The 23,893-nt window shown below is 56.6% G+C and overlaps 3 protein-coding genes across 9 annotated transcripts in view; 1 reads left to right on the top strand and 2 right to left on the bottom strand.

The window, feature by feature from the left end:
- Positions 1-70: 70 nt before the first annotated feature.
- Positions 71-4,347, bottom strand: FASTK (Fas activated serine/threonine kinase). 4 transcript variants are annotated; one of them, XM_045514846.2, is made up of 10 exons: positions 4,171-4,347; positions 2,990-3,412; positions 2,320-2,499; positions 2,080-2,219; positions 1,382-1,595; positions 1,119-1,233; positions 803-894; positions 603-717; positions 413-527; positions 71-282 (listed from the first exon to the last, which is right to left on the bottom strand). In XM_045514846.2, the coding sequence occupies exons 1-10, from the start codon at positions 4,250-4,252 to the stop codon at positions 175-177; spliced, it is 1,584 nt and encodes a 527-aa protein (XP_045370802.1). In that variant the 5' UTR covers positions 4,253-4,347; the 3' UTR covers positions 71-174. The 4 variants fall into 4 exon arrangements, with proteins under 4 accessions (XP_045370802.1, XP_010950774.1, XP_045370804.1 ...); XM_010952472.3 differs by having other exon boundaries at positions 1,119-1,278; positions 4,171-4,344; XM_045514848.2 differs by lacking the exon at positions 4,171-4,347 and adding an exon at positions 3,934-4,156 and having other exon boundaries at positions 1,119-1,278; positions 2,990-3,673.
- Positions 4,348-4,685: 338 nt separating this feature from the next.
- On the bottom strand, positions 4,686-7,215 carry TMUB1 (transmembrane and ubiquitin like domain containing 1). The gene is made up of 3 exons (XM_010952473.3): positions 7,060-7,215; positions 5,721-6,139; positions 4,686-5,434 (listed from the first exon to the last, which is right to left on the bottom strand). The coding sequence occupies exons 1-3, from the start codon at positions 7,186-7,188 to the stop codon at positions 5,083-5,085; spliced, it is 900 nt and encodes a 299-aa protein (XP_010950775.3). The 5' UTR covers positions 7,189-7,215; the 3' UTR covers positions 4,686-5,082.
- A 2,583-nt stretch (positions 7,216-9,798) lies between these two features.
- AGAP3 (ArfGAP with GTPase domain, ankyrin repeat and PH domain 3) overlaps positions 9,799-23,893 on the top strand; it is a 54,051-nt gene continuing 39,956 nt past the window's right edge. The window contains exon 1 of one of the 4 annotated variants that reach the window (XM_074366764.1): positions 9,799-10,463. In XM_074366764.1, the coding sequence (XP_074222865.1) occupies positions 10,133-10,463 (331 nt within the window). In that variant the 5' untranslated portion in view covers positions 9,799-10,132. The remainder of the gene's footprint in view (positions 10,464-23,893) is intronic. The other 3 variants (XM_074366763.1, XM_074366760.1, XM_074366761.1) reach the window with 3 other exon arrangements.

Below are 23,893 nucleotides of genomic sequence, written 5' to 3'. Positions count from 1 at the left end.
GTTGTCCAGGCATGAATGGAAAAGAGGTGGGGAAACGCAGCCCACTCTATCCCAGAAAGGAGAAGTGCAGTGGGGAAGGAAAGGGGCTTTAATGACAAATCAAAACAGAAGGAGCCAAAGTGCAAACTGTCCACCCCCCATAGGGGGGCCATCCTGAACCCTGTGTCTACCCCCTCAACCCCCTTCAGGCCCCCAGCGGAGGCCCAAGGCCTGGAGCTTCTGCCTCAGGTAGCTCTTGAGCTGGGGCAGACCTCTCTGTGACTCCAGTTCCTCGAAGGGTAGCTGCAGGGGGAGAGAGCAACAGGTTATCCTTAGGGCCTGCGGGGGGTGGGGACAGTGAGGATGCACACTAGGTGTCCCAAGGGGAGGAGAGGGGAGGGGCGAGGCGGGGCAGGGTGGGCAAGGCCCTCACCGGCAGGAGCTGGTAGCCCATCAGACCCAGGTGCCGCTCCCGCAGGGCCCGGGAGCCCAGCAGCACTCTGCCGTCCCTGCAGTAATGCCAGCGCTCCCGCAGCATGAGCACCACCCTAGAGAGGAAGCGACTGCGGCTCAGAGTCGCTGTGCACCGAGGCAGCTGAGGCTCTCCCATCCTCTCCCCTTACCTTTGGGCAGGGTCACGGGTTGTGTGGGGACAGGACCTGGGAGGATATGGTAGGAAGGGGTCCTGGGTTCTCACAGGAAGCACAGCACCAGAGCTGCTGACACACAGCAGGAAGTCTGCAGGGCAGGGAGAGAAAGAGCCACTGGTTTCAGCAGACGAGGCTCCGTGTTCTGGGGGGCCACTAGCCCATCTGGAGCTCACCTGTACAGTAGCCGGGAGGCACGGTCAGGTCCTGCCGATACTTCTCCTCCCCCAGGAGCTGGCGCAGTCCCTCTGCCACTATATCCTTGTGACTGAGAAGGAGAGGAACACCGGTATCAGGAAGGCCCCCAAACACTTGTTCGAGCCAGGTCCCAGCTAGTTCTGCACCCCTGGGAAACACCTTCACTGCTTCGCTGTCTTTATGACTGCTGAGAGGGCATCAGCACGGACAAGTGACGGTCCCCCAGGCTTTGCTACTCTGTGCTTCTTGTGGACCAGTCCCCTTCCCTTCCCTCCCCCAAGCTGCCCCATCCACCTGTACTTGCAGCGGGCACGGTCGGTGATGAGAGGCTGGGGGAATATGGGCACTTGCTGCCTTCGGGGAAGGCGGGGACCCCGGTATCCTGGGAGCTCCAGCTCCACGGCCGTGTCTAGCAGGGAGAGGTAGCGCCGCACAATCAGGGCATGGGGGGTGCCTGCGGGAGAGCAGGACCGAGGCTTACTGGGCCGCAGACCCTCACCCTGCTTTCCCCTGCCCACTGGCCCTCCAGGACCCAGCCAGCCCTCCCGTTTGCGCACCACTGACGTGGCTGATGAAACCGGGGGAGAAGACAAAGTGCAAGGCTCGGAAGGGCAGGCACCGCAGCTGGCACAGTGACATCAAGATGTTGACAGTTGCCAGGGGGGCCACCCCTGCTTCCCGAGCCAGGATCCTCTCAAGGCAGGGCATAAACTGCTGTTCCAGAGGCAAGTAGTTCAGCCGCCCAAAGGGCAGGACCAACTTCTGTACCACCTGCAGAGCAAGAGCAGCCCATCACCCAGCAGGAAATGGTCAACATTCTTTACAAGCTGAACCTCAGGGAGGCTTGTCCTGTAAGCTTATAATGTCCCTGACCAGGCAGAACAATCCCTCTACCCCTGACACACACCAGAGGTTCGACAGCATAAGTAGTGCTTGAGCCCCAAGGGATTAGTTGCCAAACAAGCAGAGGAGACATCGCTGTGGGATCTGGCCCTGAAGACTTAGAAAAGTGGGATCAGTGAAGCTAAGACAGTGTGCTAAGAGTGCTTGGGGAACTGCTGAGAACCGGGCATCTGGGCTGGGGAGTTGGACAAGTCAAGGAGAGCGTGAGCCAAGATGCAACCCCTAGGGGACAGAGCAGAGAGCCTAGCTAGCTTGTCTGCTGCAGGAAAAAGCAGCCAATCAAGCTGGATGGGGGCTAGTGGGTATCCAAGGATGAGTAGGAGGGGATTGGGAAGGTGGGAAGTAATCCCACCTTGCTATTGAGCTGGGCTTCCTGGACCACCAGGAAGTGGGCAATGGCTTCCAGGAGATGGGGTTCCCGCAACCGGTGGCGGGCCAGGTGCTGGGCCAGGAGCACCATCACATGGGGAGTCAGTTCCTCTGGCCTGGCCTCTGTGAAGAACAGCTTATCACACTGGGCCCTTGGCCCAGACAGCACCACCTGTCTCCTCAGCTCCCCTCCCGCCCTCCCACCTTTAACTCCCTCCAGCACCTGCCAGGCTGCGGATGAGGTGCTGCTGCGGATGCCGCAGGAAATGGGGGCAGCTCAGAGCAGCTTCCAACGTTTGCCCACCACGAAGGACAGGTTGCAGAGGGGGAGGTGGCTTCGGAGGGAGGCGGAACCTTCGCTCCTGCTCCAGGGCACACACCAGGGCCCCATCTGAAGGGAAGCCTGAGAGGGAGAGGGTCAAAGGAGGCAGTCTGGGTAACAAGGAGTTGCTCTGCTCTGCTCCAGTCCTGGAGTTTAGTTAGTGAATTCCCAACCTTTCTAATCTGTTTTTTGAGCTGGAAGGTTTGCTATAGGGAATGTGGAAATACCGGAGAAATGTGAAATACCATGTGAAATAAGGTATCGGAATGGTCTGTGGGAAAGGCCTTATACAAGGAAGGCAAATAAGTTCTCTCTTGCCAATGGTGACAAATTGCAGTGGCTTCCTAGAGCACTGTATTAGAAGGGATACGGGGTGGCAACCTAGCTAAGCTGCAACGAATGCTGCTTGACTTATGATGTCTGCAGTGAACATGGGGGAGCAGCAGCAAGTGTGTCAGCGTATGTGCCGTTTCTGGCAAAGCCTGGGAGGGGGGCTTTGATCTGTCAGTGATCTTGGGTCCCCCACTATTCTCTTTGTCCACTAACACCCACCCCCAGACACCCTCCTCACCAAGTAAGACTGCAAGATGCAGACACACGTGGATGGTGTGAATGTCAAAGGAGGGGCAGTTTCGGATGATGAGCTGACTCAAGTCCTGCAGTGTGGCCTGCTCCACAGGAGGGGGCCGTGGCTGAGACCCCAAGAGCTGGCCCAGACGACGAAGTGCCACAGGGTAGTGGTGGGCGCGCACCTTGGTAGGGTTCTGGCCCAGCCAGCGCAGCAGCTCCCCAGGGCTCCTCGCCTGTTCCAGAAGCCGCTGCAGCCCCTGCACAGGGCCTGCATGGGGGCCTCCTCCAGGAGGCCGGTCCCCCCACTTGCTGGGCCCCAGACAGCAGGGCTGTACTGGTGGGAGCAGCAGCAGGCCAGACAGCCGAGCACTGGAGGCCTGGGCAGAGAGCAGGACTCGAAGCATGGAGTTGGGTGATGGAGACCCTGAGGGGTGGCCCAGAAAAGGGGGTGAGGTTTTCTCCAAAGGGGAGAAAGACCAGCTATATGCTCCTCACCTCACTTCCCATCCAAGGGGCCTGGGATCAGAGCAACCCTTTGTGACTACTCTGGTCCTCATCCCAACCCGCCCCTCTCTGCCTCCTTCCATCCTTTGAAATAGCAATCGTAATCCTTCAGTCTTCTCAGCGCAGGGATATTCACAAAGCAATTCCACATGCATTATCTTCTCTGATTCTCCTTACACGCCTATGAAGAGGTAGGCAGGAGTGGCATTACCTCGATTTCACAGGTGGAAAAACCAAGGCCCAGAGAGGCGAAGGGTTTAAGTTAAGCCCGAGGTCACGAGTCTGGTTAGTGGTCGCGCCCAGCCTGAAGCCCAGCTCGCCCCGACGATACGCCCTCCCGACCACCTCCCCCTCCCGCAGGAGGCGGCGGCGGCACGGGGAGTGGAACGCGGGCTCCGTAACCGGACGGTCCTGGGTTCCATGCTGGGTGCTCCCACTTACCAGCTGCGTGACCTTGGACAAGTGGCTTCGTCTCTCTGCCCAAGCCGCCTCGCCCGTGAAACGAGGACACGGCGCCCAATTCGGAGGGCGCCCTTGGGCGCAGCTTTGCAACGGCGCGGAGTCGGCAGTGTCAGAGGCCCCCACACCCACCCGGGGATGCCAGGAGACCGTGGTCACCGTCGCCAACACCAACTCCCGCCGCCCTCCCACAGCCCGCCCCGCAGGCACCACCCCTACATGGCTCCCCAGGCCCCGCGTAGGTCGCTCCCTCAGTCGGTCTCGGGGCCCGGGACCCGGGCTCCCCCAGCGGCCTCCTCATCGGCCGGCCACCGAGTCCGCCATCTTCCCAGCAGCCCCCGGATCGCCGCCTAGACACCAATCGCGGCAGAGTCCTCAGCCAGCAAGACGTGGCTCCCGTCAAGCCCCGCGCGCCCCGCCCCCTGCTTCCGGGAAGCTGCGCGAGCGGCGCCGGGGCAGGGTCGGGGGCGGAGATGGGGGCGGGACCTGGGCGGAGCCAAAGAGCTAGGAGCTGAGGCTGGGGCGAAAAGGAGGGGAAGTCAGCGGCAGGCCTGGGCAGGTTGGGTGGGGTGAAGTGCCTGGTCTGCACCCTTCATTCCTCTCCCAGTGGGCAAGAGCTCCCCGCCCTCACGGGCCAACACACTCAGACACACACCAAGAGTGAAAACTTCACAGTTATTTAATCTGCACGTGTTCCAGAGGACCACCCCCCAACCCCCATCCCCCACTCCCCTTCTCCAGCCCCTCACAGCCTTTGGGTCCCTAAATCAGCCCAAGGAGCTATCAGGGACTAGAGGTGGCTGGGTCCTCAGGCAGAACACTAAGAAGGGCCTAGGGGCGTGGCCCGACTCTGCCCAGGTCCAAGGCAGCGACAGCAACTGTCTGACCCGGAAGAGCCAACTGTCAATGGGGGCTGAGGGCCTGCAGCCCTGGCAGGTGGCCCAGAGCCATGGAGGTCACAGGGAGGGGTCTCCGCTGGCCCCTGGAGTGCTCTGCGACGCAGAGCTGGGCTCCAGGGTAGTGGGAAGAGGCAGTTGGGAGAGGCAGGCCTGGGCAGACAGCAGCTCCCACCACGTCGTGGGGAGCAAGGTCCGGAGGGGCCAGCAACGCTGCCAAGAGCCCGTGGAGGCACTACGGGCGGTACATGGCAAAGGCGAGGAGACTGAGGAGCAGGGTGAAGCCGGCCAGACCCAGAGTGGCCGTCAGGGGAAAGAAGGGCCGGTACTGGATCTGGCAGTACCAGAGCAGCAGTAGCAGCAGAAGCAGCAGGGGTAGCAGCAGGCTGCCTACTTCCAGCCCGGAGGGGCCTGGCTCTGACCCCGGTGGGCAGGGTGGGTGTGGGGGACCCACCCGTGTGGACACGTGGCAGTGGAGAACACAGTTGGGGGGGAGGTGAAGGCTGCCCAGGGTCTGGGTGTCGTCTCCTAGCAGCTGCCCTTGGTAGATGAGTCGCACATGCTGTTCCCGGCCGGGAAACTGGGTCCTGAGGAGAGAGGGACCTGGGTAATAGAGCAGGCCTCAGACAATCCTGGCCTCTTGCCCAGAACAACTGCCCCTCCCATCTCCGTCCTCCACCTACCACCCAGGTCAGGGCCTCCAAGGGGGCCCCTCCTGCTTCAGGGGAACAATACAGTGTGTGATTTGGGGACCTCAGTTCCTCATCTATAAGATGAGAGGGCAGGCTCAGATATCTCTGGTGGCCCTTGCCGGTCTGTGATCATTCCCACCCTACTCTTTGGCCTTTCGTTCCTGTCCTCTTCCCAGCTTACCTTTTCAGGGAGCCAATGGTGTCGTGGGGCCAGGCCCTGGCCACCTGCTCGGAATCGTTGAGGAATTTCAGCCGTAGCACTAGGGGCTCCTGGGGCGAGTCCTGGGGTGGCGGTGTTGCTGAGAGCCCCATGCCAGGCTCTGGCTGTGCAGCCTGACTTCTATGTCTCAGGCTGGGGGTCTCAGCTCCTGGGGCCTCCCCTCTGATGCTGTCAGTGACCGCCATGGCTTCACTGGGCTGTGTTGGTGTTGGGGTCCCCGACGGCTGAGGCAGTGAATCGGAGCCCTCGGCAGTGTGCGTTGAGACCCAGGCGAGAGCCAGCACCAGAAGGCAGGCAAGCACCGCGAAAAGAATGGTCACCTCATCACCTACCCCTTCAATCAGGGCCATGGCACCTGCCTTGCCCGCTGCGCTACCGAGCTGGAGAGGCACAAAGAACTCATGAGGGGCTGGCTCACCAGACAAGAGCCCTCCCAACTTCAGGGGGCTCCTGAACCCACCCCACTACAACTCTCCCAAAGTACTAATTCCTCGGCATGCTTACCTAAGCCCCACCCTGGCACACAGACTGCTCTGACTCCTAGTCACCCCAAACTTGCATCGCATGCCCCTTCCCATGACCAGATCCCAAGTCCTAATATTTTATAACCTGAGCTCTAGGTCTTTAACTAGCTCCTTTATTCACCCAAATCCTATTCCGAGGTCAGGGCCTTCACCTTCTAAGCAACCTCTCTCCTAGTTTCAACCCCCAACAAACTTCACCCCAAAGCTTACCTATTCTTCCCGTTTAGTTCAACCCAAAGTTTACCCACTCCGTCTATTTCATCCAAAGCTTATCTACTCCTCTGTCGCAAAAGTTTCTCCAAGGAGGAAGGAAAAAGGTCTCTGTGCATACATACATACACAGACACACAGACACGCGTGCGCTCTCATCTTGCCCCGTTACCATTTACCCAAACCCCAACCCGTGGCACAGGTCTGATTCTCAAGGCTTCCCCACATCAAACGTCAAACTGTGCCCTTTGGCAAACTAGAGCCTCCGAAGGTTGCCACCCCTCGTTCAACTCGGCCCATCCTGGTCCACTCAAACCCCACCCCAAGGTGGCCAGACCCCGCGCCTCCTCTGGGGGCCTATCCAAACCCAGCCTGCAGCAAGACCCCACATCTCGCCCGGGAATCCGAAGTCTTCGCTCTCCCCAACTCCATCCTCCATCACCCATCCCATCTTCCCGCCCCGCAACCCCCGAGCGGCGAAGAGCAAGGGCGATCCCGGGGCGGGGCCAGCGGGGGCCAGCTGGGGGGGACATCGGGGTGGGCGCGGTCAAGACGCCGGGACTCACCGCCTGGCTCAGCCAGCTCCATAGCGGACCCTGGGGCACTTCCGGGCGGGAGGCGCGGAGGTCGCAGACACCTGAAGGCACCCCCCCCTTCCCCGTCGCCACCTCCGCCGCCGCCGCCGCCCGGAGCATTGTGGGACTTGTAGTCCAGCGCGGTGCTCAGTCCCCGCCCTCTGCGCTGCGGACCCACGTGCGGGGCTCAGTTGTCTGGTCCCAGTGCCCACAAATTGCTGAGGGGCCGACAGGGGCGGGTTTGGGGGATTTGCTGGCCCCTAGAGGTTTGGGCAGCAGCAAGATCCTCCCCGTCCCCCGCGGGCAGCCAGAGCTCCTGTCACTCCGGAAACCACCGTCAGCTGGAGCTTGTCAGAGCACTTTTGAGATGCATGCAGCCTCTGGGGAGCTCAGGTGGACCCTACCCAGGCCTACTCTTTTGTCAGAGTGGAGGCCAGAAGGCATCCTGGATCTTCCAAACGGACTCTTCAGCCCAGAGCCCAGTATTCATGGGCTGCCCAACCAGGCTGGCTGAGGTCATATCTGTCTTCAGGGCTGGCCACGGTGGCTTGAGTTGCCTTATTTCACTGGTCCTCTCCTCCACTTTGCCCCTGTAAGACTGTGCAAGAAGCGTGGACTTTAGAACCTGGCACAAATGCTGATCCCTTATCCTGTGCTTATCAACTGTATGACCTTGGGTGTGTTATTGAGTCTCGTGGAATCTAAATTTTGTTGTTCCTAAAACATACCTCATAAGATAATTGTATGGAAGAAACTGGGTGTATTATTAAATAAGTGTGAAAACTATGTAGGGGACATGTCACACAGCAGTTATTTGTTCACTTAGTATTAGAACACTCCCTCCACCCAAATCTGAGCTCAGAAATTGGGCCCTTAGAGTATTGCTGTATAGGGAATGCTGAGCCTCAGCCTCATCTGGGCCAGTTAATTTCCATGGGTTTTCCCTCCTTCATCTGGGCTCCTATAGCCACAGAGAACTCACATCCTAGATTCCATAGGCCAGTCAATTAGAAGTAATGTACCCTAGTGTTCTGATAGCAAATTCCTACTTGTGGGAGCAAGCACTCCAAATGTTGCCTTGGGAGTGTCAGTTTAGATTTATGACATACAGAACTAACTTATCTCTAGTTCCTTCCCTCCCATCTATTCATTTATTCTAGAAATACTTATTAAATGTATACTATGTGCCAGACACTATGTGAAGTGCTGGGAGTACAATGGTGGATCAGACTCTATCCCTGCCCTCTTGTGGCTCATATATTATTAGAGGGAGACAATCAGCCCACCAGTGATAAAACCGGTATGTGCTGGCTGGTGGGACAACCCTTTTGAGGGGCTCTCTACCCTCAGATCTCTACTGGGAGGTACCTGGTGCAACTTCTTGCTGTCACTTCTAATTAAGCATCTAAAAGACATGTTAGATATTGCTTTTAGACTTAGCCAGGTGTTCTATTCAATCACTGTATTTTGCAGATGAAGCTCAGAGAGGGTGCAAGACATTCTTAAGGTCAAACAGGTAGGTAGAACCCACATTTCTCAGGAGCTAGGGAGGCCACAGGTGTTGATTGGCTTGGACCAGGTTCTTTGGAAGGTACAAGAAACTTAAGAATGGTGACTGGGTTGGTCCTGGGGTAGAGCTGTATGGTAGCCGAATGGTGGGCAACTTTATGCTGGGAAAAGACTCAGCTTGGCCTAGGAAGTGGAAATGTCTGTAAAAAGGATAGTATGTGTCAACTGTGCCAGAGGACATTGGGGTGTAGCCCTGGCAGGCTGACTGGGGCCAGTGTCCTGCACATGCCACCTCTTCTGGGGTTTAGGGGTGAGTGGGTGGCAGAACTGCATACAGCTTTGGCAATGGGGTTGCAGAGGAACCAGAACATTGAAGGGAACTCCTTGGCCCCAGGAGTGGACAGGAACATGGGATGGACAAGGGAGAGAGGACAAGGAAAATTGAGACAGTCATGTGGACCCCGGTGATGGTCTTGAATGGGGCAAGTAGGGGAAGAAGGCATAATAATTGATTCCTTTCTCTTCTTCCTTCCCCCTTCCAGTGGGGTCCAGCAGCATTCACTGAATCCTCCTCCAGTCTGACAATGGAGGCCTTTTAGGAGAGACTGGAAGATAAGAGTAGGGATGTTTAAAATGTCATTTCCAAGAGCCCCACAGATGAGGCTCTCAGGGAAAACTGGAAGTAGAAGCCGGGAATCCAGATTTCCAGCCTCTGCGCTGCAGCAGGCAATGGAGAGTCCAGGGAGGGCCAGCGAGAGAATCCTGGGTCAGGGTGGTCTCTAGGGTTGACTTCGGGGTCCAGGGACAGGAGAGCCTGTGCTGCACTGAAGGCAGGGCGATGTAAGGGAAGCGCGGCTGGGCCTAGGCTGGCGACCTTCCTCGGCCAATCAGCCGCACTCATCAGCACCCTCAGGAGCACGGCACTGTTCGGGCACTGACCAGAGATCGGACACCCAACCCAGACCAGCGCAGGGAGGCGAAAGCGACAGCCGATGCCGGCAGGAGGGCAAGGCAGCCATCCCCTCTAAGCGAGTGGCCCTCGCGGCGGTTGTGGGTAGGGGCTGGAGAGGAGGCGGAAGGGCCAAGGCTGGGTGGGAGGGGCCCGGCGGCTGGGGCTGGAGCGCGCGGCTCGGGGGTGGAGGCTGCAGAGCCAGAAAGCGAGGGGCGGGGGCGCTGGGGCCCGCGCGCAGGAGGGGCGGGGGCGGCGGGAAGGGGGGCTCGAGCTGCGTTGTGTCGGAGCCGGCGGGGGCGGCGGTGCGTGCGCATGACGCGGGGGGAGGGCCCGGGCCGCGCGCTCCCGGTCCCGTTGTTGTTGCCGCTGGAGGCTGCTTGGAGGCAGCGGGATCGCGGCGCTGGGAAGCGCCCGGCAGCGGCGGCCACAGCGTGCGCGGCGGCGCCTCCCGGCCTCGGCCCCGAGTCCCCGGCCCCATGCACTAGCCCCGGGCCGCCGGCTCCGTAGTCCCGGCCCCGCCAGCCCCGCGCGCCCGCCCGCCGCCGCCGCAGCGCCGCCCCGGGCCCTGGCCGGGCCCGCCTTGGGCCCCGCGGCTCCGGAGCCATGAACTTCCAGGCGGGCGGGGGGCAGAGCCCGCAGCAGCAGCCGAGCCTGGCGGCGCCGGGGGGCGGCGGCGGCGGCGGCGGTGGCGCGGGGGGCGGCGGGCAGTTCGGCGGCGCAGGGCCGGTGGCCGGGGGCGGCGGCGGCCCCTCGCAGCAGCTGGCCGGCGGGCCCCCCCAGCAGTTCGCGCTCTCCAACTCGGCGGCCATCCGGGCCGAGATCCAGCGCTTCGAGTCCGTACATCCCAATATCTACGCCATCTACGACCTAATCGAGCGCATCGAGGACCTGGCGCTGCAGAACCAGATCCGGGAGCACGTCATCTCCATCGAGGGTGAGCTGAGCTCTGGGCTGCGGGAACAGGGGCTCGGTGGCCCCTCCGGCGCCGGCTGGGAGCTTTTAGGGCCCGTTCCGGCCACTCTCTACCTGTCGGGGGTCCTCGCGCGCCTGAGGTCCGAGCCACGCGGTTTGTGGCTCTGCAGCGCCGGCGGCCAGGATTCGCCATTTCTCGTTTGGGGACACTTTGGGGCTGGGGGCAGGCAGGTCCCGTGCCAGGGGACACGTTTTTTGATCTCAGTGCTCCAGGGCGTGAAGGTGGTGTCGCTCCAGGGACGGGTGCACTAGGAGCTGCAGAGGTTCAGGGGACCTCGGGCCAGGTCTGGTCAGGCATGGCCGAGGAGGGTGGGCGCGGCGGAGGGCCTCGGCGGGCCGGGAGGTGGGGCCGCTGCTGGAGAGGCTTCTCAGCAGCTGCCCCGGCCCTGCCCGCGGCGGAGCAGGGGATCGGCTCGGAGCCTCCCGTTAGTAGATGGCAGCATTCCCGGGCCCAGCGCCCGCAGGCCCCGGAGGGTGGCGCTCGCCGAACTCCCTCTCCCGACGCACATCCCCGACGCTGTCGCGGCCGGGCGGGCGCGGGCCGGGCCTGGCGCGGGGCTCGGTAGCTGCGGCCGCGTGGGAGGCGCCGGCGGGGCCAGTAGCGCCTTCGCTGGGTCCTACGCGCGCCGGGCACCCGCCACTGCTCTCTAGGGAGCAGCTCGGGAGGCGGGCTCGGGGCTGCTGGGCGCTGACCGACCTCCAGAGACACGGCACCAGGCGTCAGGGACCAGAACCCCGGGCCACTGAGCTTTCCAGCCCTCCGTTCTCTAGGCTCTCGGCCCTGGACTTCAGTTGCGGAGGGGCAGAGGAAGTGGGTGCACGCTGCCGCTAGATGCCCCAAGACCCCTGGTGTGGTGGGGGCGGGCCACACCCGCAGGCACCCCAGTGGCCTGGTGACCTTTGAGCGCCAGTCGGGCAGATGGGCCTCATCCTGGACCATCTGCTTCCACCTCCCGCTCCATTTGAAGGGGGACACCCACCAGCAGGTGGTGGGTTCGACCTCAGTGGAAACACACGGAGAGTGCAAGGCCTTTTGCTGATGACACGGAGTTGTGGGCAGGGGCCTGTCCACTCCTTGGGCCTCACAGTTAGGGCCGTACTCCCATCTTTCTCTCTTTGTGTGAGGCTCTATGGGCTCCTTCATCTGAACACCCCTTTTCTGCTTTCAGAGGTCTGCATAGCTGAGGAAGGAGCATTTGGTCTTTCGTGGGTAAGGGACCCCATTTAGAGCTGGGGTCCTGCCCTTTTCTGGTAACATTCCTGTGTGATTCCTTCCTCCAGCGCTCTCTCATTCCTCTCAAGGCTGAGTTCACTGTGAACTAATTAGATGATAAAAAAACTCATTAGCATAGATCTGAGTAAATGGCCTGAATCATCCGTGTGGCTGGGGACCAGGAGATGGCATTTGTGTGAGCAGGGGCCCCAGAGAGAGGAGATGACCAATTTTTCCTCCTAAATCTGAAGGGGTGGAGTGGGGACAGCTGCCATTCCCTGTAGCTTCACTGTTTCTCATGAGGAAGTCAGAGAAGTTCCCAGTCAGCTCCCAGATGCCGCCCCCACCCCCACCCCCACCACCCCTTTTGGAGGGTGAAGAGACTCGGTGGGACAGACACAGGAGGGGGAGCGGAAAGCAGCCAAAGCTGGGAGAGGCAGGAATGGGCTGGATTCCACATCTCATTCCAGCTTCCTTAACAGAGCGCCCCCCTCCCCGAGCTCAGGAGGTCTCTGACTGGGCATTGGGGTGATGTGGAGGCCACAGTTCCTGGGACACACTTGTGTTTTCACCCTCCACCCCCAGTCTTGAATTCAACATGACAGGCCAGATTTCCCCTCTTAGAGCCCTCCCCCTTGACCAACTTCCCCGCTGCGGTTTGGAAGTACCCCATGTTCCGTCTGCCTCGGCTGGAAGCTTGGTATCACCATCGCGGATCCTGAGACCTGATGTCTCATTGTCACCAGGCCCAGCTGCTCCTCACACATCTGTTCCCAGCTCTCCTGGTCCCTGCTTCCCTACTCTTTCTTGGCAAGGCCTCCCAGCTCTTTCCTCCTTCTCCCTCCTCTTTTTCCCAGCCTCTCTCCTGGAGCCCATCTTTATTACCCACCTCACTCTAGCTTTCCCACTTCTGTCACCAGCTTTGCTGTAGGCAGGCAGCAAAAAAAAAAAAAAAAAAAAAAAGCCCAGAAAACACCTTCTCCAATTTCTGCCCTATATCCTTTCTCTCTCCATCTGCCAAACCATATTGCTGCTGTCCTGCAAAGCAGCATCCCCATCTTCTTTCTTGTTGGAGGGAGGGGAATAGCTTCTCACTCAGCCTGACTGAGTCCCCCCTGCCAGGGCCCAGCAGACCTACGTCGAGGCTGTTATGTTACATAAACATATTCATAGCCTGGGAGGCTGATCCTGTTTACTAGGGATGAGCCTCTCAGTGGGAAGGGATGGCATTTTCCTAGCATGTAATAAGCCTCCCTCGGTGACAATACTTCAGTGAAGGGTGCATGTGTCCCAGCTCTGAAGGTGATCGGGGAGATGCGGTCAGGATGCATTTGGGCCGGAGGAAGTGCAGTGGCAACTTGCCCTCCTGTCCTTCTCGCTTCTTTCAGCCTCTGAGCCCGTGGCCAGGGCAGGAAAAAGCAGAGGAACTTTCAGCTTTCCTGTGTTTCAGGACAGGATTTCAAGGGAGGCAGACCGTTTTGAAAAGTTCCTTTTCCCACCAAAGGCCAAGGAAAGAGAAAACCTGTCCACCCTTCCGTCTTAGGGGATGAGAGAGGTATAACCAGGAGCTGGGATGGAGGGATAGACAGCTCACCACGTGCAGAGCCTTTGGACCAGTCTCACCTGGGACGGGGGAGAGGGGACACTGAGGCTCAGAGAAGCTAGGGACCTAAGCCAGGATTGGCAAGGATCTTGTGGGGCCTCAGGCAGGAGCCTGCAGGGAGGGGAGCTCCCTGGACTTGCCTGGGTGTCCTGGCTGTGTCCTAGAAAGAGGGCTGCAGAGGAAGCAGGCATTGGTCCAGATGGGGGACAGCCTGGGCACGTGGAACACGGGATCCTGGGACAAGTGAGCCAGCAGCCCGCATGAACTGTTGGGAGAAGCAGCCCTTGGGATCCCAGCAGGTGGCCTGGAAAGGCTGGCTTGTCCCTGAGTAGATGTGAACCCAGGGAGGTCTGCCCAGGGGGGAGGCCCATAGGCAGGGCCTGGAATGGACAGCAGCCACAGGCATGCCCTGCAGCTAGAGTGTGCAGGTACCCGGCTTTGTCAACTCGGTAACTCGTTCCCATCCCCCTTGGTTTTCCCCTACGGGTTTTTAAGCAGTGAAGTTCCTTGGAGAGGTCAGTCACCTGGCTGGCCTGTTCCTCCCTCACTCTTCCTCAGTCACAGGGGCATCGTCTGCCTGCCTCTGTGGGCTCCCTGCTCTGTAACATTCTAAAGATTCAGGTAAAAAGAGGTGCGGGTTTTCCTGTCTGGTTTAAATCGAGGCTAGAGAGAGTAGGGGCCCGGGAGCTGTGGGCCGGACAGTCAGACAGGGCAGGGCACACTCTTTCTGCAGCCTGCCTGGGGCTTTAGTTTGTCCCTTGTTTGTCTGTGTTCGTGACTAGATCCTAGCCACACCCCTGTGATGCAGAGAATTGTGCTCATTTTGGAGACGGAGAAGCTCTCCTCTGAGCTAATTTGCTAATTTGCCTTTCTGCCTGCTCTGGGGGTGGGCATTCCCCAACCTGCCGCTAAGACTCACCTGCGGGACTTGCTCAAGTGCTCATTTCTGAGGCTCCCTCCGAGGGATCTGATTTGGTGGGTTTGGGATGGGGGCCTAGGGATTTACGTTTGTAACTTCCCCGGGCCATTCTGGTAATCAGCTAGTTGAGGGAGTGAGTACCTGGTGGGGGACTGGTTATTTAGGACTTGGCACAAAAGAGCTTTAGGAATTCTGAAAAAGAGGATATCCGTGTGGGTGCCAGTGGCCAGGGAACGATGCATTTGTTCCAGATACATTTATTTAGCTCCTCCTATGTGGCCCAGTTGCACTGAGCGCAGTGGAAAGCAAGAGGAAAGGGGAGGTGGGGAAGGAAGGGGCTGAGCCAGCACTCTGGACCTAGAAGGTGAATGGACCAGCCTGTAGGAGGTGCCAGAGGGGGGGACTGGAAGTGGCGGGAATAAAGCCCAGATTTTAAGAAAATCAGGGTAAAGGTTAGAGACTAGGGAATACTTTTCAAGACCCCAAGACTGCATGAACTCAGGCGGCAGAGAGATGGACACACATCTCACCCCCCATCAAACCTTGTTCACTGCACTCCAGCTGTCTGCCAGGTGGAAGACACCGTACACATAAGACAATTCTTGCTCCTGAGTCCCCTGTGGCTGACACATACTATAACTTTCCTCTACCATTTATTTCTTTAATTGAATGTGTGTGCCAGTTGTGGGGTGTGGGAGGCATTCCATGCAGATGGAACAGGTTTGCAAAGGCAGCAAGGGCCAGTGAAAGTGTAGCGCGGGGTTCAAGCAGGCTGGTCTGTGTGGCTAGAGCGTTGAGTCCCCGGGGGACAGACAGGAGGACCCTGGGTTGGGAGCCTGTAATGCTTTATCCTGTATTAATTTATTTGCCCCTCTCCATGTTCCAGGAGACCGTTGGAGATGGCACTTAAGCCTGCAGGAGATGGGCTGTCTTGGGAGGGTCAAAGCAGGAGGCATACCGAGGGTTGCATTTGAGAACGCTTTCAGCTGGATCAGAGGGAGCAGGGCTACAGGGAGGCCAGGCAGGAGGAGAAGTGGATTAGTGAGCTCTTAGTGTGCACAGTGTGCATTTGACTGTGAGCCCCTCCTAGCAGCTGTCAGCGAGTCTCTTTTCTCAGAACCTCAGGAGCGGAGGATGGAAAGAGGCCGTAGCTTGGGGAGCTGAAGCTAGGGAAGCAGACCATTCAGCATCAGCCAAACACAGGACCCTTTGGCTTGCCCCCATTCTCTTCTTAACATGCAGGTAACTTGAAATTAGTTGAACAAGATTGTGTTCCTCCTGATGCCTAGCCCACGTCCACCACGCAGGCCAAGGGTAAGGGGCAGCTAGTTTTGGAGGTTGAAGCTGAGCACTAGGGTTCTGGAAGCGGGAAGGGGAGGGGACCTGGAACACCTGCTCTGAGGACGCAGATGCTGGGCTGCACAGTGTTCCACCCATTAACATTCTCCGCCTGCTTGCTGGAGGCTGTCAGCCTCTGCAGTCCTTTGCAGTCTTCTCGTCTACACAAGTTATCATCTCCATTTTGCAAATTAGATAGCCCAGGATTTCGATGGAGGCACTTCCCAAGGCCCCACAAGGAGCGGCAAAGCCAGGGACTCCGTCTGGTTTTCCAGCTCCAGGTCTGGTGCGCTTCCCCTCGCACGGATGGACTGACTGAGCTTTGCTGGGCCAGGCTGGACACCCAGTCAGCCCTTCCGAGATGCCTCTCAAGGAAGACTTTGACCTAGAGTTTAACTTTTGGAAGCTTTTAGGAAGTAACTTAAGGATGATTCAGAGCTCTTCTTTCCTGCCGTGGTTTTCTTCTGGTTGTCTTGAATCCCCAGCTGGATAGTGGCTCTTGGAGGGGTCTCTCCCTTCTGTGAACAGCACGGATATTGTGTGTAGTAGAAAGATGCTTGATCAAGAAACACTCCAAAATATTTAAACATTTAAGAAATGTAAATGTATATTTAAATGACAAAAATAATGCGTGTTTATTATAACACACTCAGATGTGGAAGGAAGTGGAAGAAACATGTGGTCCCCCCACCAGGTACCTGTTCTTGGCTGATGTGCACCCTTCTGGTCTGCCTGGTATCCTGCAGTATCTACTGTCTACTACTCCATGATTGATGATATTATTGGTGTTTCACAGCAAAAAATGGGCATTTCATGGAAAATCCTCCACTGGGAGAAGGGGAACCAGAGACTCACAGATTCACGAAAGGCCCCTGTGTTCACCCTCCTGCTGGCAGCTCCCTGCTGGGGAATCAGAATACCTGGGTTCTTCTTCCTGTTCTGCTGGCTTTGAGAACTCGGCCCGAGTCACAAAGGCACACCGTCCTGTCCCCCAACCCCTTCCCCCGCACTGGCCTGTCTTCCTAGAGCCCAGTTCTGGCTGCATCTGCACAGCTCGCTGTGACCTCGCAGGCGAGTGTTTGGACCACCTCGGTCTTGGGTCTCTGGTCCAGGGAGGGCAGGTTCTGCTCTGTATGAGGTTCTGAGCCTGACTTGTGCGCAGCATGTGACATGCTCTGCCCGGGAGTCCTCAAGGAGCTGGTCATTGAACAGGTCCTGTGCCTCAGTTCCCGCAGGTGAGATGGAGGGGTCATGCCAGCGCGATGGGGTCGGGCGAGGCAGGTGCTGACAGCGGTGCCTGGCCCAGAGCGATCACCCAGTGTATGCTTGTCGTGATCTGAAAAGGCTGCCTAGTGCCCTGGGCAGGGCTGTGAAGTCGATCCAAGGTCCCTGGTACGTAGATCTTCACACACTTGTGTGATTATTTTCTTTGGACACATTCCCCAAAAGAAGAAAACAGTGGGGCCATTGGGCAGGTGACCTTTTGGGGACGTTAACTACACACACCACACTGCCCTGCAGGAAGGCCTTTCCAGTTTCCTGGGGCAGTGATGGCTTATTACCTGCCCCTACCCCGTCTACTTGACAGGTGAAGAGAAGTGATGAAATGATTTTCGTTGTTTTATTTTGTGTGTATTTGATTACTGATGAGGGTCAACATTAGACAGAAATTTTTTGGTCATGTGTATTTTGTTTAATTCTTTTCACATCGTTTATTCTTTTTCCACTTGATTTGTTACTCTTTTTCTTATTATGTGTAAGACAGTTTTCATCTCCAGTAGAGACTGTGTGTACAGTGCTGTTTGCTGGAGGGGCATCACCATCTTGGTCCCCCAGGTGGCACTCTGGCCCTCCTGGGCCCTGAGCCGAACTGTCCTCTGGGCACTGAGGAGGGAGCCCCCACCGTGTGGTCCCAAAGGGATGTGCCTTTGCTGTTTTTGTGCCTGTTTATAGTGTGGGTTTTCTTTCCACCTTACCTATCAGCACCCCTCCTTGCCACTGTTGGTGCTCCCACTACAGCAGTTTCTCTTTTGCCTTTTTTTTTTTGAGTAAAGGCAGATTTATTTAGAGAGATACATACTGCATTGAGTGTAGGCTGTTTCAAAAGGTAAGAGAGGCCACCAGGTGTGGGGGTTGGATGCTCAGATTAGAGTAAGAGTAGGTATACACTCCATAGACAGAGTGCGGGCCATCTCCAAAGAGGAGGGAGAGAGAGAGAGAGGAGGCCCTCTTTTTGCCTTTTAGTTTGATATTTTGATGGCTTGCAGACTTGGGGCCCAAGCCCCTAGAGTGGGATTCAAGCCACCACTGCCTCTTCATGTGTGTCTGTGTCTCTGTGTGTGGCGAGGCAGGGAGGCCAGAGATCTGGACCCCACTCGGGGCTCCTACTCTGCTCCTGGTGGGCACTCCCCGCTCCTCTGCCTGGTTTCTTTCAGGGAGGGGCTGATGTACTTCCCTGCCCGGAGGACTTTTTTGTTAAATAAGCCTTAAATGAAGGCCCTCTGATGAGAAGAGCTGTGAAGATTTGGCACCTTTCAGTCCCTCTGAAGCTTGTCTTGTCTATTGCTTCTAGATGCTTCTAGACTGTTGGATGACATGGTAAAATGAAGCCTGGGCGTCCTCCCTTCTCTGTCACAGTCTGTATGGGGTAATGGGTACAATTCGGCTCTGGAGCCAGGCTGTCTAGATTTAAATTCCTAACATTCAGTACCTGTGTGACCTTGGGTGAGTTCCATAACCTTCCTCTGTCTTGGATTTTGTGTTGCTAAAATGAGGTTAATAAGCATCCATCTTATTGAGTAGGTTTGAAGATGAAGTGTGTTCACACGGGCAAAGCCTTTAGACCAGCCCCAGTCCCCAGCCCCTCGTAAGTGTTCCCATGGAGCTCCGGCACCATTCCTAAACTAGGTGCTAGTTGCTGCCTTGGCAGGGCTGTGGTGAGGACCTGGTGAGGACCAGGTGAGGACATGGGAGTGGGTGTCTCCTGCTACCTGCGGCGGTGGCTTCTCCAGCAGTGCTCCCTGAACCCCTGTGGGAGAGCCCTGGGGGCAGAGTTTGGGGTTAGTGGGTCTAGCCTGGCAGGGCCTGGGCAGGGGTGCCAGGTCGTGATTCGTCTGAGGTTCCAGCTGAGAGCCTGGGCCATGGCATGTCACAAGGAGTGTGTCACACAGGCACCAGCATTATCTTCATTTGACGGTTTGCCTGTTGACTAAAGCATTTCCTCTAATTCAGCACCAATTACATATGTGGCTCACTTGTAAATTTAAATTTTTTAGTAGCCATGTTAAGAATATAAAAAAGTGAAATTTTAATAATATATTTTATTCAGCCCAATATGTCTGAAATGTTATCTTTTATAATTTTTTTAACGGAGTTTCCGGGGATTGAACCCAAGACCTTGTGCATGTTAAGCACGTGCTCTACCACTGAGCTATACCCACCCTTGAAACATTATTTTGACATATAATTAAGATTAAATAATTTTAATGAGAGATCTTACATTCTTTTTTCATACTCAGTCTTCAGACTCTGTTTCACACCCTCAGCACCTCTCCATTTGGACTGGCCACATTCCAAGTGCTCAGTGACTGCGCGTGGCCAGTGGCTATGGTATTGGAAGAAGAGCTCTAATTTTAGCCTGTAAGATAATGAAAGAATACCCGTTTGTTAGAAAAATTGAATGGAGAAGTATATCCTTTTGGATTCACCTTTCTAAAGTATCGCATTAAAAATTTTTACTGTGCTTTCATATATGTCCTGCCACTTCCATTCAGTCATTCAAATTCTTCTTTATCGAGTACCTGCTCGGGCCATGGTCATGGATAGCAGATAAATGCATTTAGAAGTGTTACTGAATTCACAGTAGCTGTTTGTCACCAAGTATTTTCCTAAAACCTGGAAGTACCATCAACAGGGCTGGGCCACAATACATGTTCGCGTTGAGGGGATCTCCATGCTTGGGTACCACGATTCACACAATTTGGCTCAAGGAGGGCATGTGGGAAGTGAGCCCATGCCGTGCTCTTTGGGGAGAAGATGGAGGCAAGTGCGCATGTCTGGAGGACCGCGTCTGGGCCCCTCTTAGTCAGCGTCTTGGTTGCAGCATGTTGGCCACAGGCCCCGGCATGGTTCACATCCTTTGAGTTTGGCGGTTTCATCCCACGTGGCTGCTGCTCTGCTCTGCTTACAGTCCTGCCTGCCCCCTCCGCATCACAGCCTGTGGGATAATCGTGAACTGGGGTGAGGGGAAGTGAGGTGGCAGGGAAAGGCTCTTCCATCTGCCACAGATCAAGTGCTGGTGGGCCTGACTGGAAATGGACGTGCCGGCTTGTGGGCCTGTTGGTGGGCAGGGCTCGTGTGAACAGTACAGTCAGCAGACTAGCTGGCCCCTGCATATCCGCCTCACACTTGATTGAATAAAATTCTTGATTGTGAGGTACAAACCGCTAAGGAATTGAGTGCCGATTATGCAATGCAGACCTCGAGCCCAGCCCTCCTTCTGTGGCCCGAGGGTGGAATCAACCCAGGATTCAAGGTCACTGTTCAGCAGCAGGGCCTGCCTGGCCCCCAGGCCTTTTTGCATCATGGTGGCCTCCTTCCAGCTCACGGAGGAGGGGCGGGCTGGGTGATCCTGTTAGCTGCGTCCCCTTCAGCCATGACCCACAGACGTGGTGCCAGGATGTGTCACCAGCAAACGTCACAATATTCTCTTACCCCATCCTGGCGTTCTAGGCAGGAGCTGTTTTTGTGAGGTTTTTTTTTTTTTTTTTTTTTTTTTTTTTTGGCTTGTGTTTTGTCTGTGCTGAGTAACATGTGTATATAACAGCAGCAAGTTCATAAACATACACGTACTCTTGGAAAACATGTGGCATGGAATAAGCCCCTCCCGGCCAGTAGCCCTGGCTTGGCTTCCTCGCTCTCTCAGCCCACTTCCCAGCCCTGAAATAGGGAGCTCTCCCCCTACTCCTCTTCCCACCCAGAGATAAGGTGCTTGTGGCGCTGCCCAGGAAGGAGCATCCTGCTGCAGCAATAAACGCTAGATCCTTTCACCAGCCCCTCTTGTTAACCTTTGTCCAGGGAGCCAGCAGAGAATCTGCAGATAGACTGGTCTGGGCAGCCCTCTGCCTTTAGCAGGCCCCTGGTGACATCTTGGATGGGATGCCCTGAGGCCCCTCCAGCCGACCTAGAGAAGACAGAGGCTGTCACCCTGTAGAGCTCTCATTCTCCCCCAACCTGTCACTCTCTGGCAGGGACACACCATCCTGAGCCTGGGTTAACGGCCTCTTGCGTCCTTTCCTGGGCCCCGTCCCCCGCTGGCTGTGGCCCTGGGGCCTCACCTCTCTCAGGGGTACCAGAGCCGCACCGCAGCCCCTCCAGGGACTGTTACTGCCCTTTACCTGTGAGAAGAGCTGGGATCTAAACCTGCTGTCCAGCCCCATCACCCACCTTTCCAGTTCAAGGCCCTGGTCTGTTGGGTGTCCCCCTGCCCCAAACTAGCCTTCCCTGGCCTGGGCCCTTGTGGGGCTGGGAGCAGTGTGTGCACTTCCCCTGGCTGGCATTTGTCCTGAGCTGGTGTCTGCCTCGCTGTCTGCTACTTCACCTCTGGACACTGAGGCCTGAGCCAGTGGTGGGTGGGCCTCAGGCCCCCAGCCCGGTACCGGCCTGGCAAATATTGCTTGACCAGCAACCAGGAGGCCTCCCTGCTCTGTACCCTGTCCAGGAGCCCTATTGGGCCCCAGAGGTCGCTCACAGAGTCCCCACCCATATCACGCTGCTCTGTCCCCTCCAGGGCCATGGTGCTGCCCGTGGGGACCCGTTCCAGCATGCTGGCCCCAAGGAGCAGAAGATGGAGAGGGGAGAGCTGTGGGCTGTTAGGTCCCCAAGGTGGAGCTTTGCAGCCCCTGGAGCAGGGCCTGGAGGGGGCGCCATTTGTGGAGGGCTGAGCTTCTCTCTCTCTCAGAGAAGCTCTGTCTTCTCCATCTGGCTTGTCTGGCATGGGCCCAGCCTGTGCCAGAGCTAGGGTGACCTGGGGGAGGGTGGCAGTGCGTTGAGTTCTCTGTCCTCCTTCCTCCTCGAGGGGTCACAGCTGGGTCAGGGCTGAGAGGTCAGAGCACAGTGTCCTGCTTTTGGGCACAGGCTTCTGACCGGTCAGCCTACCTTGCTACCTGCCCAGTGAGAAACTGCCCTGGGACCATTGGGAGTGGCCTTCCCTCCACCTGGCCCCGGGGAGGTGGGGACAGGTAGGCAGCCAGGTACCGGCCCAAATGCTTGACCCTCTCCTGGCATTGTGGATGTGGCTGAGAGAAGGACACGCTGGCAGAGGGCCTCACCGTCTCTGTGGGTGCGGGCAGGAGAGGGTGGACAAGCCCCATGTGGATTGAGGGTGATCAGTTGAGCCCAGGTTGTGGGTGCTAACAGCATAGTTACAGAGACTCTGTCCAAAGTTCAAAAAGCTTAATATAGACCCACCAAGGGAGCAGGGTCTCTGGGAGGCCCCAGAGAGCATCATTCCCCTGGGTCTGCAAGAGAAAGCATCCTGGAGGGTGCGGGTCCTCTTGTCTGGAAAGCGAGTGTAAGCTGGGCCGTGTGGTCCTGATGGAGGGAGCTGTGGGCCAGCGGTGGAGTGGGGGGAGGGGAAGGAGGGGGAGGCCCTTCTGAATTCTGAGCAGGGGTCTTGATGGGCTCGCCTCAGCATTGCCACAGCCTTTCCTTCTCAAGGAGCCCCCTAAACTTAATCGAGGGTCAGACTGGCTTATGTGGCAAGTCGGGGTACAGGTCCCAGCACTGCCCCAGGTAGCCCAGCTGGGAGTGGACCGTGTGTGGGGCCCCTCTGCTCTGAGCAGGAGAGGAAGGGCTGGGTGACGCTGAGTTGGTATCAAAGAAAAATTGTGTTTCTGAAAGAGTGCACCACGTACGAGGACCTCAATAGGGTTTCTGCCTGGAGACCCAGCGTGGAGGGATGGCGGGGAGGAACACTGCGGCGGGCCTGGCTGCTTTGATAGGCACCGCGAGACAGTGTTTTACTGGAGTAGTGATTTTATTATGAAAATTGCTGGCGTAGTGTGTTTTTAAACTATTCAAACGTGCCACCCCACACTCCAGCACTTTGTGCTGTAAATGTTGCAAGATTGACAGCTCTGGCTGCGGGTGCTGGGGAGCTGCCGGGTTCTGAACTCAGGGTGGCAGAATCAGATCTGGTGTCTCAGAAAGCACAGAACTAGAGAGGATAGCTTTTTGTTTGTGCATCTCGTGTGCCAGGCTCTGCTCTCCATGCTTGCTCGTAATTCTTGGGGTGGTGTCATACCCATCTTGCAGATAAGGAAACTGAGATATGGAGATGTAAGGGGATCTGCCCACAGTGGCACGCCTCCTAAGGACAGAGGCAGGACTTGAACCCAGGAAGTCTGGTCTCAGCCTGTGTTCTGGGCTGTGCTGCTCCACCATGAAAAAGACAAGACTTTTAAAAATACAGGAGAAAACTAAAATAATATTGTCTAATAAACCACAAGGTCAGACTATATAGTATAGGGAGCTATATTCAATGCCTTATAATAACCCATATTGAAAAAGAATATGAAAAGGAATATATATATACATATATAGGTGAATCACTATGCTGCACACCAGAAACTAACACAAGATTGTAAATCGACTATACTTCTATCACAGGGAGGAGTTCTTCGTCAGCTAAAAAAAAAAAATGAATTTTTAGTGAGAGACGGAAAGCGTGATATAAACAGAAGATTTTATTAGTAAAGTAAAAAGGTAGTGAAATGTAATACACCCCCGAGAACTGGGGGCCGGCCAACCCAAGAGAGGAAAGATGGCACCGCGCCTTTGTTTTTCCTGTTCTTATAGCCTGGCTTAGAGGGCGCCTTCATGATTGATTGATTGATTGATTGACAGCTTATGTTCCTTGAGTGCTCAGGCTGACTGACGGCTCTAGTTCCTTGTGCTCTGGCCCGCCCACCCCTTTTGTGCCTGTTTTTACCCATGAGGCACACAGAGAAACCTACAGGAGGGGGCTCAAACTGCAATGATAATTACATTATAATGAGCATTGGGTCAAGTGAAGCCAGGTCCTTCTGCCTACTGCACAGCCACAGCATTTGATTCTAGCCGGCTTCTTTGCTGCCCTTTATTTAGACAAAGTAAAAAAAAATTTGAAGCCCCTTATCCTGAGCGCAGGCATACTGTTATTTTCTGGGTTGCTCCCTCCCCCTTCCTCTCCCCTTGCCCGGTGCTCATTTCTAACTGCCTAACACTTCAATTAAAAATTTTTTAAAAAGAAGAACATTGTCTAATCTTGGGATAAGAGGG

This window comes from Camelus bactrianus, chromosome 7, assembly GCF_048773025.1.
Source record: "Camelus bactrianus isolate YW-2024 breed Bactrian camel chromosome 7, ASM4877302v1, whole genome shotgun sequence".
In the NCBI taxonomy this organism is placed as follows: Eukaryota; Metazoa; Chordata; class Mammalia; order Artiodactyla; family Camelidae; genus Camelus; species Camelus bactrianus.
Note: the sequence above shows the minus strand (reverse complement) of the source record. Positions and strands in the feature narration are given on the sequence as shown.